General features: G+C 47.9%; 1 protein-coding gene and 1 long non-coding RNA gene across 3 annotated transcripts in view; one reads left to right on the top strand and one right to left on the bottom strand.

The window, feature by feature from the left end:
• The window catches only part of STK32C (serine/threonine kinase 32C), a 96840-nt gene that overhangs the window by 72872 nt on the left and 10061 nt on the right, over positions 1–13907 (top strand). The window contains exons 1-6 of one of the 2 annotated variants that reach the window (XM_056352588.1): positions 5374–5541; positions 6840–6991; positions 10934–11107; positions 11641–11678; positions 13097–13186; positions 13712–13815. In XM_056352588.1, coding sequence (XP_056208563.1) covers positions 5449–5541; positions 6840–6991; positions 10934–11107; positions 11641–11678; positions 13097–13186; positions 13712–13815 — 651 coding nt within the window. In that variant the 5' untranslated portion in view covers positions 5374–5448. Of the gene's footprint in view, positions 1–5373; positions 5542–6839; positions 6992–10933; positions 11108–11640; positions 11679–13096; positions 13187–13711; positions 13816–13907 lie in introns of those variants that run through there. The other variant, XM_056352587.1, reaches the window with a different exon arrangement.
• Positions 8331–13774, bottom strand: LOC130155402 (uncharacterized). Its single transcript, XR_008824060.1, has 3 exons — positions 13685–13774; positions 10703–11006; positions 8331–10576 (listed from the first exon to the last, which is right to left on the bottom strand). It is a non-coding gene; the product is annotated as an uncharacterized LOC130155402 (long non-coding RNA).

The following is a 13907-nucleotide window of genomic DNA, read 5'->3' as shown; positions in this document are numbered from 1 at the left end:
TTCATGTCTTCTGGGCTCTGGTCCTAGGCCACCACCGCAGGAGGTGGTTGGTGTGGGGGTGACTGATAGTTCCTTTGCTGGGTAAAAGCTTAAGGCCAGATTTGGGTTGTGCTTTTGCTTATGGTAATTCCTCATGACTTCATCAGGCTTGGCTTATTTTTGAGAGCTGAAAACCACTGCTGCAGGTGCTGCCGGTTACAAGTTGTGTTCCCCAGGGCTCAGTATGGGGACCAGTTCTGTTTAATGTCTTCATTAATGATTTGGACAAGGGGATCAAGTGCACACTCAGCCAGTTTGCAGGTAACACCAGGTTGGGTGGGAGTGTTGATCTCCTTGAGGGTAGGAGGGCTCTGCAGAGGGATCTGGACAGTTTGGACCGATGGGCTGAGGCCAGTTATATGAGGCTCAACATGTGGAAGTGCTGGGTCCTGCCCATGGGTCACACCAGTCCCAGCAGCACTGTGGGTTTGGGGCAGAGCGGCTGAGAAGCTGCCTGGTGGGAAAGGTCCTGGGGGGGCTGGTTGACAGCTGGCTGGGCATGAGCCAGAAGTGTTCCCAGGTGGCCAAGAGGGCCAGGAGCATCCTGGCTTCTACCAGACATAGTGTGGCCAGCAGGTATTTAAATGGTATTACACCTGGACATATTTAAAAGACGTGTATATGTGGCACCTGAGGACTTGGGTTAGTAGTGGACTTGTCAGTGCTGGGTTAACAGTTGGACTTGATGATCTTAAAGGTCTTTTCCAACCTAAATGGTTCTATGAATCTATGATCCTGTGATTCTATGATTAATGGTTGGAGAGGGCTGCTGGGATCAAATAATCTCTGCCAGAGGTATCAATGCATCATCGCAGGGTCACAGCTGTTTCCAGAATGACCACTTACAACTGCAGTGCTTTTCATCTCTGGAGAAAAGGAAATACAGAGAGGTTTTTTTAACCATTTCATTGTCTAACTGGAGTTTTGTAGGTTTTCTGTATTGGGAATCCAGACATTAATACCCAAGGGAGGTCAGCAGAAGTTGGAGCAGAAATCGGTATATGTGGGCAGGGTGCAACCACTCCACATAAGCATTTTTATAAGCTAGAGCAGTGTTCGGCTGTTTTTCACCACTGTGTAGGATTAAGGTGTTCTATGTTGGTGCATAGTGCTTGCTGATGCTGAGCCTTGACTCTACTCTAAACCCAAAATAAGCAAAATCCAGCTTTGTACGCTGAAACTTCCTGATGGCTCTCAGCCGAAGTCAATGAAGTGTCTGTGTACGTAAGGATTATGGCGCATTTGTCTTGTCTTTCAAAGGCAGAAGGCACTGAGAGATTCAAGGAGAAAACCTGCTTCTCACTGTTCAGAAGCAAAAGGAAGGTCTCTTGAACCCAGCTGTGGGTATTTGCATCAGATGTGATGGTAATGTCCTGCAGAGGAGAGGGTCACGGGTGCCTTAATTTGACATCTCCTTTGCAGAAGAAAAAAATAATCTTTGTGCAGCTGAGATCAAGCAATCTCAAGTATTATCAGCTCTGCAGATCCTGCCCAGAATGCAAACTACTTGCTTTTGTTTGAGCTCAGACAAATTGTGCTGTCCCTTTATAATTAGTTTGAGATAAGTCAAGACATGCTATTAAATGATTAGATGACCTTTCATCTGAGTGGGAATTTCAGCCCACTGGATTCCTTCAGAATCAGCAGGAAAAAAGTTATTTGATTTCTAAAGGAGAAAAGGCAAAGCCTGCCTAAGAAAGAGCAAGTTGGGCTGAAAAATATACAGAGCAGCAAAAATGTAGGCCACTGGGGAAAGTATCCTAAAGGAACAAGAGCAAAAAACCCCACCTTCTGAAAAGGACATAATGTCTGAGGCCCCTGGACACCAGAAAACACCCAAACCCCAACTCCCTATTTCCATGCCAACTTACACCATGGTTAGGCGGAAAATAGAAATAGCTCTTGTAAGCAACAGCTCCATAAGTGTGATGCAGGGGAATAAGAAGCCAAATAATTCCTGGCAGGTTGTGGACTTTGTTTCTGCTTTTGGTGCTTAGTACATGGTGTGATGGAGAGTGCTTTGATCCTAAAGAGTAAAGTTTATCCTGAGGCTTTATCCTAAAGTCAGGTTTGTGTAAGAGTATAAATGGTGTGTATGCTTCCTACAGAAAGAGCAAGGTTCATCCCTGCAAATTACAGTTGTGGTGTGGGTGGTAGTAGAAGGTGAACTGGTCAAAAGTGTAAGTCCCTCAGCATGTTATACTTATTTAGTCCCAGTATTCATTTTTGTTTGGTTGGTTTTGTTTCTAAACCTTAAATTATGGTCTGCTATTTGAAATTCTTAGTGTTTTCCCTGGACCAGTTGGAAGCTGGTGAAAACAGACACCACCAAGCTGACTCCAGGACAGCGGTTCAGAGCCATGCTCGCTGCTCCCGCTCCAGAGGCTGCTGTTCATTTGTTCTTCTCAAATTAAAGCTGGTCTCTTTGTCCCCCTCCTTGATTTTCAGATGCTACAGGAAAATCAGGTGAGCTTTGGGTGCTGCGCCATGTTTCCATGTGGTGTCTGTTTGCCCCATGGGAGCACTGCCAGAGCTTGGCATGGCACGCATGGCACAGAGGGGTCCTCCAGGTGCCTGGTGCTGCCACACCAGAGGGACACCCTGCTGGGATGCCCACTTCTGCCACAGAGGTTCCTCTTGGCTTCCCATCCTTGGGCTTTTTGGCCATTCTCACACCTCTCTCTCACTGATTATTGGAACACTTTAAATGGATGGATTTGCTGTCAGCTCAACAGAGGGTGAAATGTTTTGGCAATGGGAAGCCGCAGGGACAGCTTTGCAACAAAAGAGGTTGAGGATGTTCTCTAGGCGGTGCCGTGTGACAGCAAGGATGGCAGGGAGCAGCGCTGCGCGTCTGCCCTTGGGAGAGGTGGTGACAAAAATCTCCTGGGTGCTCATGAGAGTTGAACAAAGTCAGGCTAACTCCTTAACCACTTTTGCTGACAAAAACAAACGTTGTGCACAAAGTGGAGAGGCATCTCTGAGCACTTCTGTTCATGTATTGCATTTTTTAATGATAACTCTTACCTCCGAGAAAGGTATTTCAAAACTGAGAGTAGGTTTGCCCAACCTGTTACTTAACATCACCTAGGTCAATGGTCCTTGTTAGTCTCCTCTAAATTACTGAGATAGCTGGAGCTGTTGAGTGAAGACCCAAGATTGTCCTGGATTCAGGTGAAGAAGCTGCCAGCTACGGTGACAATACAGGCATTGTCATTGTCTGGGGCCCCATAAAATGAGATTGAACTGGGAGATGTTAAATGCACATCTCATGTCCTGAATCACAAATGCAAGCTCCAAACCCTTTATGCCTTTAATGCAATAAAAGCAAAGGCAGCTGTATACAAACCATTTGGCAGCAGCTGAATGTTCAGGGTATCTGGGACTCTATTAAATCTTTTATGTGCCATGTCTTGAGCAATATACTACCAGCTGATGCCTGCCTTCTGCTTCACAAATCTGGCAGCGTTACATACAATTTTTTCTAATGGCTGTATTTAACCACTGAAAATTTCCTTTGTGCGGTGAGGGACCGCATTGTGCAGAATGAGGACAAAGTAGTCTCTCTTTCTGCTTTCTTGCCTTGCTTCGCATTGTAGATCTGCTTGAAAATGGATTGAGATTAATTTAAAAAAACACCCTGACTTGTTACCAAGTAGATGTTTATTCCTTCCCCAGGAACAGATGCATGAAGGGAGAAGCACAAAAAAGAAAAGATACGTGTTGGGGCACTGACGTCTCAGGGGGATGGACGAACGCATTTCTGTAACCGGGGCATTTTATGAAGGGTGCCTGGCTGTGGCAGAGGGCCTAAGTGGCCAAGCCTGGCCGGGCCCCCACTGACACCGGTCCTGATGTTGGTTTGACTTGCACTGGGTCCCCGCCAAGAGTTGCATCAATATGACCATTAACTATTAATGTCTGTGGTAACTATAGCGGTACAAACCGAGCATAGCGAGGGCACTGGAGATGTGCCCTCTCGCCCCAGCCACCCACCAGCCGCGGGCATGTGCCCCCACGTCGCCCAGCACAGGTCAGCCCCCGTGCACCCGTCCTCATGGCTGCCCCTGCCACCCTGGCGAGTTGGGAGGCTTGGCTGAAAGAAGGACATCTCCATCGACATCCACATGGCCATTCTTTTCCAGAGTGCCAGAAGCTGGTGTTGCTTTGTACGTAGGTGATGCTGTTCCATTTCAGAAAACTATTATGATTACAGAGTACAAGAAGTTTTCATCATTTTCTCATTTATTATACTAGGTTTCCATTTTCCCTGCAGAGAAACAAGAAGCAAACGACATAAATATAGAATGCAATACCTATTAAGATACTGCAATTCACAACCCCCCCCAAAAAAAAAAATTTAGAAATTAATGAGCTTCTGTAATGTGAGATAAACTGGCAACAGGAAAGAATGTCGTTTGGTGCCTGGGTGGCTGTTATTCAAAGGTTTGTTTTTAGAGAAGTTATGTAGCAATGGTGATGTTTTAAAGGGATATTGTTAGGTCTTTTCTGCTTGAAGAATTTATAAAGTATAAAATTACTTTGCCTGGTTTATTAAATGTACAACCAGTTTAGTCTGTGGTTAGGCAGGGGTTGGATCCTGCTGGTGCTTTGCATCACAGTAGGTACTTCATTGTTATTAAGTTTGCACGAAGCAAGGGTTCCACCTTGTGCGTGTGTGTCCTGAGCAGTGCCTGCAGCTGTACTGAGCTGTACCACAGGCACAGAGGGGACTGTGCCAGCTGGCCGGAGCTGGGGATGCCCCTTCCTGCGCGGGGGCTCAGCGGCGCGGGGGCACAGCTGCCCTGTCTCAGCACAGCTGCCCGCAGCGCACGCGGCTCTCGGCCACACGCACCATTTGTGGGCATCGGGCTTGCTGGTGCCACCGCAGCGACAGGCAGCTGGCAGCGGCGGTTCGGTCAGGGGCTGAGCCGGGGTCTGACGCCCCAGTGGCTTGAGAGGCAGCTTGCCATGGCCACAGGGCCGGGCTATCCACCCGCCGGGCTGGCCAAGCCCGCTCCCGCACCGAGCTGCAGCCGGGCTTTGCCGGCGGTGCCAGCCTCTGGGCAAAGCTGGGGGTCGACCCCGAGAAAAATGCTCAGGTCAAGCTTCCCGAGAAGTGAGCCTGTAATGTGAGGTCTGAGGTGTGCTTAGAGTTATTTCAGTGCGTAATTTTCTGTTCTTACTGTAATTGTAACGACGACTGCAAAATAATCCCCATAATTTCTGTGTGCTTCGCTAATTGGGATGTTTTTATCAGGCTAATGATAACCACCTATTATTTTGTCACCTTCTTGCTGCAGTGTGTCCTTGATGATATTATATTGTGCACCATTAGCACTTGCAAATGGTTATTAATGGCAGTATTTTAGAGGTGCGGAAGAGTTCGGCTGCTCCCATCTGCCTGCGATGCTTTCTGCTGTCCGTGGAAACTCCCGTTACTTGCTCCCGTGCTGTGTAAATGTGACCTGCTCTCTGATGAGCTGCCTGAAGCCACCCCAGGTCAGCGTCCCTGCGCCGCTCCAGGTGAAGGCTGTATGACCGAAAGGCCAAGTCATGTCTTTTTCAAAGGAGATACACCCAATGCATTGTAACCATGAGCGTGTCTGATAATTAAAAGAGGACAGATGTAATTATACCAAATGTAGACATTTCATTAGTTCATTTTAAAAATAGTTACCTTGATAACTAATTAGCTCTTTTAAAAATAGTTACCTTGGTAATAAAGGTGTCATTAGCACCAGAAGACCGAGGGAAGCACACTGAAGGCAGTGCTGGCTGGGAAGCCTGTGCCAGCCCGGCATCCCTGTGCCACCAGCAGAGCGGGGTGCCAGGGCCAGGTGCTGCGTTATCCCCTGGGCCTGGGACCGGTGGCTGCCGGGCAGCCTGGCGCTGCGTGCCGGGAAGGGGTGGCTGCCCACAGCCGCAGGGAAGGTGACGTTTCCTGGGGGAAACCGCGGTGGCACCCTGCTTGCCCGGCCGTGAGAACAGGCTGGCTGAGCGCATGCAGCAGGCGCACACCGGGCAGGGCTGGCAGGCAGGGGGTCCCAGCCACCCCAGGCAGCTTGGTCAGCAGCGTGGCCCGTGCCCAGGGAAGGACATGTCCCCGTTCACAATGGCTTGCTGCTCCTGGAGGCTGGGAGCCTGGGCCGGGCATGCAGAAAGGGCTATGGGATTACAAACCCCGTGCAGGGAGGGTCTGTGTCTTGCAAGGATGGAGCACCGCTGCGTTTTGAGGGGCACAGTGTTCGTCGTTGTTGCTGTCAACAAATTTACATTTTAATCGCCTTCTGCTAAAACAAACAGGATTATTTTGACCTTTCAGAGCGCAGCTATGTACGCAATAGATTAAAACCAACCTGCTGGAGGCTGGCAGCCAGCGGATGTGAGCAGAATGGAGTCAAGGCTGGGAGAGGAGCCCTCCGATCGCCTGAAGCTGGTCTCCATTCCGAGGCAGAGAGCACAAAGCTCTCTCCCACAGCTCCCAGACACCACTCCCTGCTGGAAAGCTGTCCCCAGGGCCAGCCGTCGCTTCCTGGAGGAAGCTCTTGCATGGCCATGCAGTTAAAGACAGCTGGGGTGGGACGGTGCAGTGCCTAGAACAGGAGCACATGGGCACTGCACTTGGAGCAGGGATGCTTATGTCTGTAGGTCCCAAGTCACAGCCCAGGGATCAGGAATATTTGGTAGTGGGGTAGAACTACTGAGCGGCTTGGGTCTCAGTCTGGTAAAAGCAGCACGTGAGGATATGGAACAATTTACTAAATCTCTTTTTTCCTTCCCCTTCTGTGGTACTTCAGGTGTGTATTGTGCAGAAGAGAGACACTGAGAAGATGTATGCCATGAAGTACATGAACAAACAGCAGTGCATCGAAAGAGATGAGGTTCGCAATGTGTTCAGAGAGCTGGAGATCCTGCAGGAGATCGAGCACGTGTTCCTGGTGAATCTCTGGTGAGCAGCTCCTTTCCCTCTGCCTTCTGGGGCCGCCTGCCTTCAGGTACTCACAGAGCCACATTCTCCCCATCCTCCTGGAGTCATGGGTGTCCATGGGAATACCATACAATCAAAGTCCATGATAACGTGAAATCCAGTCAGGAAACATAGCACAGAAGATATCCAAATGTTATGGCATCAAACGCTTTAAAACAGCTTAGTATCCGTTTTTCCACTAAAAACTTTTGTGTCTTTGTTAGGTGTTTTTCACAGCCTTCTTGCAAATACCACTATCAGGTCCCCCCTAAGGGACTCCCTACCCATTTAACCATCAAATATTTTTTTACCATGGTGTGTCGGTGTGCAGCCTGACTAAGGTGTCTTGGGGCACTGTGATGCTTTTGCTGACTGCTGTTAAAGAAATCATCCATCTCATGTGTGTGGAGATACTGAGAATGGTGACAGCCTGTGGTGAATCAGATACTGCGTGGGGCCATTTTTTGTAGCAAGCAACAGCTTGAAAAGTCAAAGAAACTGGCATGTTTAGAGATGATGATTTATAACTTTTATTAATACAAAAAATATACAAAATATGTAATGTTTTACAGAGTAAGCATCTGGTCTCTTTCTAAAAGGACTCAAATCTTGCAGAGACTGGCTAACAGCTTAAATAAACAGAACTGCCCTTAGCTGTAGCCAGTGTGTTCAGTAAAGTGTTTCTGAGAGAGGTCCCACCTCAAAAGGTTGTGGTGGGTGGTTTCAAGCTGTCCTGAGTGTGTCTGGGTCTGTGCAGGCACTGCAAAGGCGGCTCCACAGATGTACACTGAGGGATGCTGCTGGGTTGTGGGGGTTAATATGGTTGTAGGGAAGCCAAGGAGATACATTGCATGTCATTTTTTACTGTGACTGTTTAGACAGGATTTATTTCAAAAGCATTACCAACTAAAGCTATTTGTTAGATTTCAGCCTGATTTGAGGACTTCTTTTGAAACTGGACTCTAAAACATTACACAGTAATGAGGATAGTTTTTACCAGTGCACACAGTCAAATTAGTATTGAGCAATTTGAAATGTAACTTTTTAATGATCTGTTGCTGAAAAAAAGTTATGAGATCTCTTTAAATTATCAGGTGCAGGGCCTTTTGCTGGAGGACAACTAAGGGCAAAAAGTGCTTTGCAACACATTCACTAGTCAAATAAAATATATTCCTTTAGAGCTCAGATGTATCATTATCAAATTTTGCACATGCTGTCGTTTAACCCCGGCTGGCAACTGAGCCCCACGCAGCCACTCGCTCACTGCCCCTCACCCAGAGGGATGGGGAGGAGGATCTGAAAGGAATGTGAAACTCAAGGGTTGAGATAAGAACCATTTAATAGGTAAAGCAAAACCGCACACCCAAGCAAAAGCAAACCCAGGAATTCATCCCCCACTGCCCACGGGCAGGCGGGGGTTCGTCCATCCCCAGGGCAGCCGGGCTCCATCACACGTAACGGCTACTCGGGAAGACAAATGCCACAATGCCAAATGTCCCCCCTTCCTTCTTCTTGCCCCAGTTTATATACTCAGCATGATGCCATATGGTATGGAACGTCCCTTTGGCCAGTTCGGGTCACCTGTCCTGGCTGTGTCCCCTCCCAGCTTCCCGTGCCCCTCCAGCCCTCCCGCTGGCAGGGCCCAGGAAACCGAAAAGTCCTTGATTTAGTGGAAACATCACCCAGCAACAACTAACATCAGTGTGCTATCAATGTTGTTCTCACATCAGAGCCAAAACACAGCCCTGCACCAGCTACTAAGAAGAAAACTCTATCCCAGCTGAAACCAGAATAGCACAAAAACCTAATTGACACATTTTAGATAATAGTGCATTATATCCTATGATCTTTGGTTAGTTTGGGATGAGTCCCTAGCAGTCAGCCTCGTGACACTCTCCCGGATTCTGCTGCAGGGTGCTCCAGGTGGTTGGTCCTCTCTCTTCCCTCCCTGCCCTGTGAAGGAGCCCCTGATGTGAGGCAGGGATCAGAAAATCCATCCATCATCTGTGCAGGGTTATAGAAATAAGGAGTTCATGGCTTACATTCCCAGAGCGAAGAAGAGGGATTTTTATGAGAAGTGATGGAAAATCTTTCATATCCCATTGAGTGGAGGATGACAGACTGTGCAGGGAAGAGTGGTTCCTTCTCTTACTGTGTATATGACCTGGATTGCTCAAAATTTTGTCTAGGATTTATTCCCCAAGTGTTTTGCACACCCTTGGCGTGGTTTGAAATGCTTTCTTTCCAACGACAGTGTGGCTTTTGGTAAAGGTCTGCAGCTGTGGCTTAGAGAGTATCATCAGGTCAGGTAGGCACTATTTCCAACCCAGTGGTTTTGAGATTGCCTCAAAATTTGTGCAGCCACAACCACAAGGAGAAAATAGTAAATGTAAAATAAAGGCTGTGCTTACTTGGAAAATAATGGGTAAAGAAAAATGTTATATTATGTAAAAAATGCAAGGAAGTGCATCTGCAAGGCGTGGTGCACGGTAATCTCCTTCAGCCACTGCAAGGCTCTGTTACCTCTGGGATGTGTTTTTAAGGCTGGAATCAGTGCCTCATGAGCGGCTCCCTGATTTCATGGGGACAGAAGAGGGGCAGAAACCGCAGTTTTTCGTGGGGAGGCAGCACACCTTGGGGGGCCAGGCAGGCTGAGCCTCGGGCCGCCCACGGCGATGTGGGGTGCGTGGCAGGCTGGTGGGTGGAAAGCCTTTCAAAAAAACAGAAAGTGTTATACTCAAAGTGCTGGAAGTTGGTAGTACTTTACATTCTTTTTGTTGAGCCTTTACTCCAGGGTAGCCAAATAGTATTTATTTATTTAGTGTTTTAACAATTGCAAATATTTTTTTCCGATGAGTAATGGGATTCTTGGGAAAACTTGCTCTCTTAGCAAATTTCTCCGTTTCATCTTGTACTTTTAGAATAAACCTACATTTAAGATGAGAACATAATTGTGTGATTCATAAGTATTATACAATCCCACATACTCTTTCCTTAGAAATACTGTCACCAAATATAACAATTGAATGTTGTTTTGTAGTGAATCCTCACTGCTGTCAGTCTCCTGTTGGTTCCACTGCAGATTTAGAGAGGCGTTTTACTCTACAGTAAATATAAATCTCTTTTTCTGGTTTTTATGGTTAAATTAGCAGTTGTGTTTTCCAATTCATTTTCAGGATAAGCAGAGATATTTTAAGTAGGTTTATCAGATTTTTTGCAATTGAAAATGCAAAGTTGCTCTTAAGTGGCTGGCTGGCAAACCCCGTGCGCTGCCCGCAGCCCTGCCTGCTGGGGGTTACATGGTGGCGCTTGGCAGCTTGCTTGTCCGGTGCAAATTGGCTAGCTCCTCAGTGTTCCACGAAATAGATACCTTCGCTGCTTAAAGACAAAACTCATCTCTGAGCAGTTGCTCTGTGCTGTTTTGGCATCAATTTGGCGAGCCAGGCAGGAGAACCCTCCGCCGGTGCTGGAATCCAGGGGCCTGAGGACCCTCGGGGCTCTCGACTGGATCTTCTGTCAGCGAGACTCCCCTGCCCCTTGGCTTCTCACACAGGTGGACCAGGACTTCTGCACAACATAAAAGGTATTTATATTTATTCCTTGGTTTGTATTTGTTGAATTTACCCCATAAGACGAAAGATGACGGTGGCTGGGTGAGAGGGGGGAACTGGACTGGGATACTTACCTCATCACCTTATTAATACTATTACACCTTAGTGTAGCAGTAGGTTCAAAAATGAGACATCACCTCGAGTTGCACCTGCTTCATGGGGAAGGCGCAATGACCTAGGCTGGCGTACACTGGCAGTGGCACTGCCCACAGCTTTCACAGGAGCCGCATCGTTAGGAGAGGGGGAAGCCTGGCTTGGTTTTGTGGCTGCTGTGAGGCTCAGCCTGCTTGCTCACATGCCGCTGGTCCCGCAGGTACTCCTTCCAGGATGAGGAGGACATGTTCATGGTGGTGGATCTGCTTCTTGGTGGTGACCTGCGCTATCACCTGCAGCAAAACGTTCAGTTTACGGAAGAAACAGTCAAACTCTACATCTGTGAGATGGCACTGGCTCTCGACTACCTACGAAGTCAGCACATTATCCACAGGTAACCACGCAGCCTGCTACTCGCAGTGGGTGCTGCCCCTGGCGGGTTTGGGGTAGGCGATGCTCTCTTTGCTTAGTGCCACCAGTGCCCCCGGGTCAGAGCTATCAGCCTGCACTGGACGGCACTGGCAATGCTGGTGGGCATGCTTCGGCGGTGGCCTGGCTGCCCTGTCCCTTGGAGGAAGCCCGACACTTCGCTGGGCACTGAAGGCACCTTGCAGGGTGGGTTTCAAAGGAATCAAGGGTTTCACAGAAGTAGGCCTGGTGTCGTTACTGGTTTTCTTTGGATTGTTATTAGTTTTCCTTGGAAGTGATGCCTGATCAAGTCCAGTTCTCCCACTTTTTTGCCCAGTTGCCCAGGAAGAACATATTTCTAGTCCATCATAAAGGGACTTGTCTCATGTTAGGATATTTTTGGTTTATTTGTTCCTAATTTTTGATAGGTAAAAAAGTTAAGGGTTTTTTTTTGTTGTTGAGTTGCATCCTTGATCTGACTGAGATTTCATCTTGCTGTAACCTTGCTTCTTTTCCCAGAGACGTAAAACCAGACAACATCCTCCTCGATGAGCAAGGTAGGATCTCTGTGCCTTGCTTTGTCTGCCCCCTTCATTCAAGGGACAGAGTCTTTACAGACTGTGCATCTTTTTATCTTGGAAAAGAGCAGAAAAAGCATCATGCTTAACTGCTCAGTGTTTGGCTGAATGTACCTGTGCGTTGTAATGCCAGGACGGGCACACCAAGGGCAGCCCTTCTCTCGTTACCCCCCCCTCGCTGCACCCACACCACCTCCTTTCTCGCTAGTGCCCCCATGCACAGGTCCCCCATGCCAGAACTGCGGTACCAGGCATCGTGGGAGGGCACAAAGCAGGAGAAGTGACTTGGTTGAGTTTTGAAGTCGGTGATCTGCACGTATGCTTTTAGGATAGTTTTGATGTCTTTCTGGGGGGATGACCTGGGCTGAGCCAGGGAGAGTGACTTCAGGGACCTTTGTGAGAGCATCTGTCAGTAATATTGTCTCAGCGGCCTCCACAGGAGAAGTGCCATAGGAGAGCCTGTAGTGTCTTCTGTTCCAGTAGTAGATCTTATAAACTGAAGATGCAATCTCTCAGGACAGCAGGCTCAAACCATCTGAGTTTTACCATAAAGCCTCATCAAAACCAAAGCTTGCACTTGCATGGGAGTTAACTAGAAAGCAGTGCAGTGTATAAAGCCCAAACGTAAATGGGAAAAAGGAGATGTCAGGGAAGACTTCACAGGGCTTTAGTCTGTGATTTACACACCACTGTCATAACTGCCTTGTAGCTAGAGAGCAGAAAGCAGCCTCCAGAAGGGCGAGTGGGTGGGTTCTCTGTATCACAGGCTGGCTTGAAAATAATGACATGTTCTGAATTTTAAATTTCAGTCCTGATGACAGGGAAAGTAGAAACAGAGAGAAGGTGTTCCAGCACTTTTTGAAACATCTTAATGATGTCTTCATACAGCCTTAGGGTTTGGGAAGTATTGTTATGATTTCATTCAGCTGGCACATCGAAGTTTGCTGTGGTCTGTACGGAGTGGCAGCACTGCTTCAGCTCTGGGACTTTGCGGTAGTTGTGGCTCAGTGGCTTTCATCGAAAACAGTTCTAGGTTTTTAATCAATGCGACCAAGGCAATATCTTAGTATAGTGTTTCTCTGTTGCCTTCTTTGCTGACTGTTTGTTCTGGCGAGAGCCATTTGACCTAGTGCTGGACTTGCTGTACGTTACTAGTTTGCTCCAAGTGTGATTTAAAATCAAGATCCTAAGCTAGCTACCTTTTAATCACCCAGCCAGCCTGAGCTGCTGGGAAAGCTTCAGAATCCGTTACGGCCATTCGGTGGGGTCGGGCCCTGACCTGCCTGCCCCCATGTTACACTGTCCAAGGGCAGAAGCTTATGAAACAAATGTATTCTGACTGTACATTGCCACTGTTCTTGTGATTAATTCCTTCTTAAAATGTGTCTTTGTTTAAGGTCATGCACATTTAACAGATTTTAATATTGCAACAATAATTAGGGATGGTGAAAGAGCAACTGCATTAGCTGGAACAAAGCCATACATGGGTAAGAAATAATAGCTGTTCCTTACATCTGTCTTTTACATTTCAAGAGTACTCACCGCATGCTGCCTGACAGTCCCTGTCTATGACAAAGGCACTGAATTAATTTGGCAGGTTAATGCATGCACCCAAGTCATTCAGTGGAGCCTGATGGTTTGAAAAGTGAAACTTCCAGAGTGAATGAATCGCTGTCAGCGTACCCTCCCCATCCCACCCTGCCCTCCCTGCTGGCCCTGGGCTGGGGCTTGGTGCATTCCAGCAGGCAGTGGGTTTGTGCCATCCCTTGCTTGCTCGGTGGGGAGGGTTCTCTTCATGTGAGCCCGGTAACCCAGCTGCCCAGCTAGGGCAGGCATGCTGCTGCTGCTGCTGCTGCTGCTGCTGCTACTCACCCTGGCTTGCACAGCCTCCCCTTGGGCAGTAGTGCATAAAAATAACCATAAGGTCTTGTGTACTGACTTACGTGAAATACTGAAATAGAAACAAAATGAAGTCAATGAATAACCTGTTGAATTTTGCCATTTCTGTTCAGCTCCGGAGATCTTCCATTCCTTCCTCAATGGCGGGACAGGCTACTCCTTCGAGGTGGATTGGTGGTCGCTGGGAATCATGGCTTACGAACTGCTGCGGGGCTGGGTAGGGCTCCCAGGCGCTCCGAGGCATAAGAATATGTTTTCTGATTGACTGCAGAGAGGAGAGGGAATTTCTTCTCATCTTTCTGCTTTTTT

The sequence above is a fragment of the Falco biarmicus genome, chromosome 9 (assembly GCF_023638135.1).
Source record: "Falco biarmicus isolate bFalBia1 chromosome 9, bFalBia1.pri, whole genome shotgun sequence".
Classification (NCBI taxonomy): domain Eukaryota; kingdom Metazoa; phylum Chordata; class Aves; order Falconiformes; family Falconidae; genus Falco; species Falco biarmicus.
The sequence above is the reverse complement of the archived record's forward strand: the minus strand, read 5'-3'. Positions and strand labels throughout refer to the sequence as shown.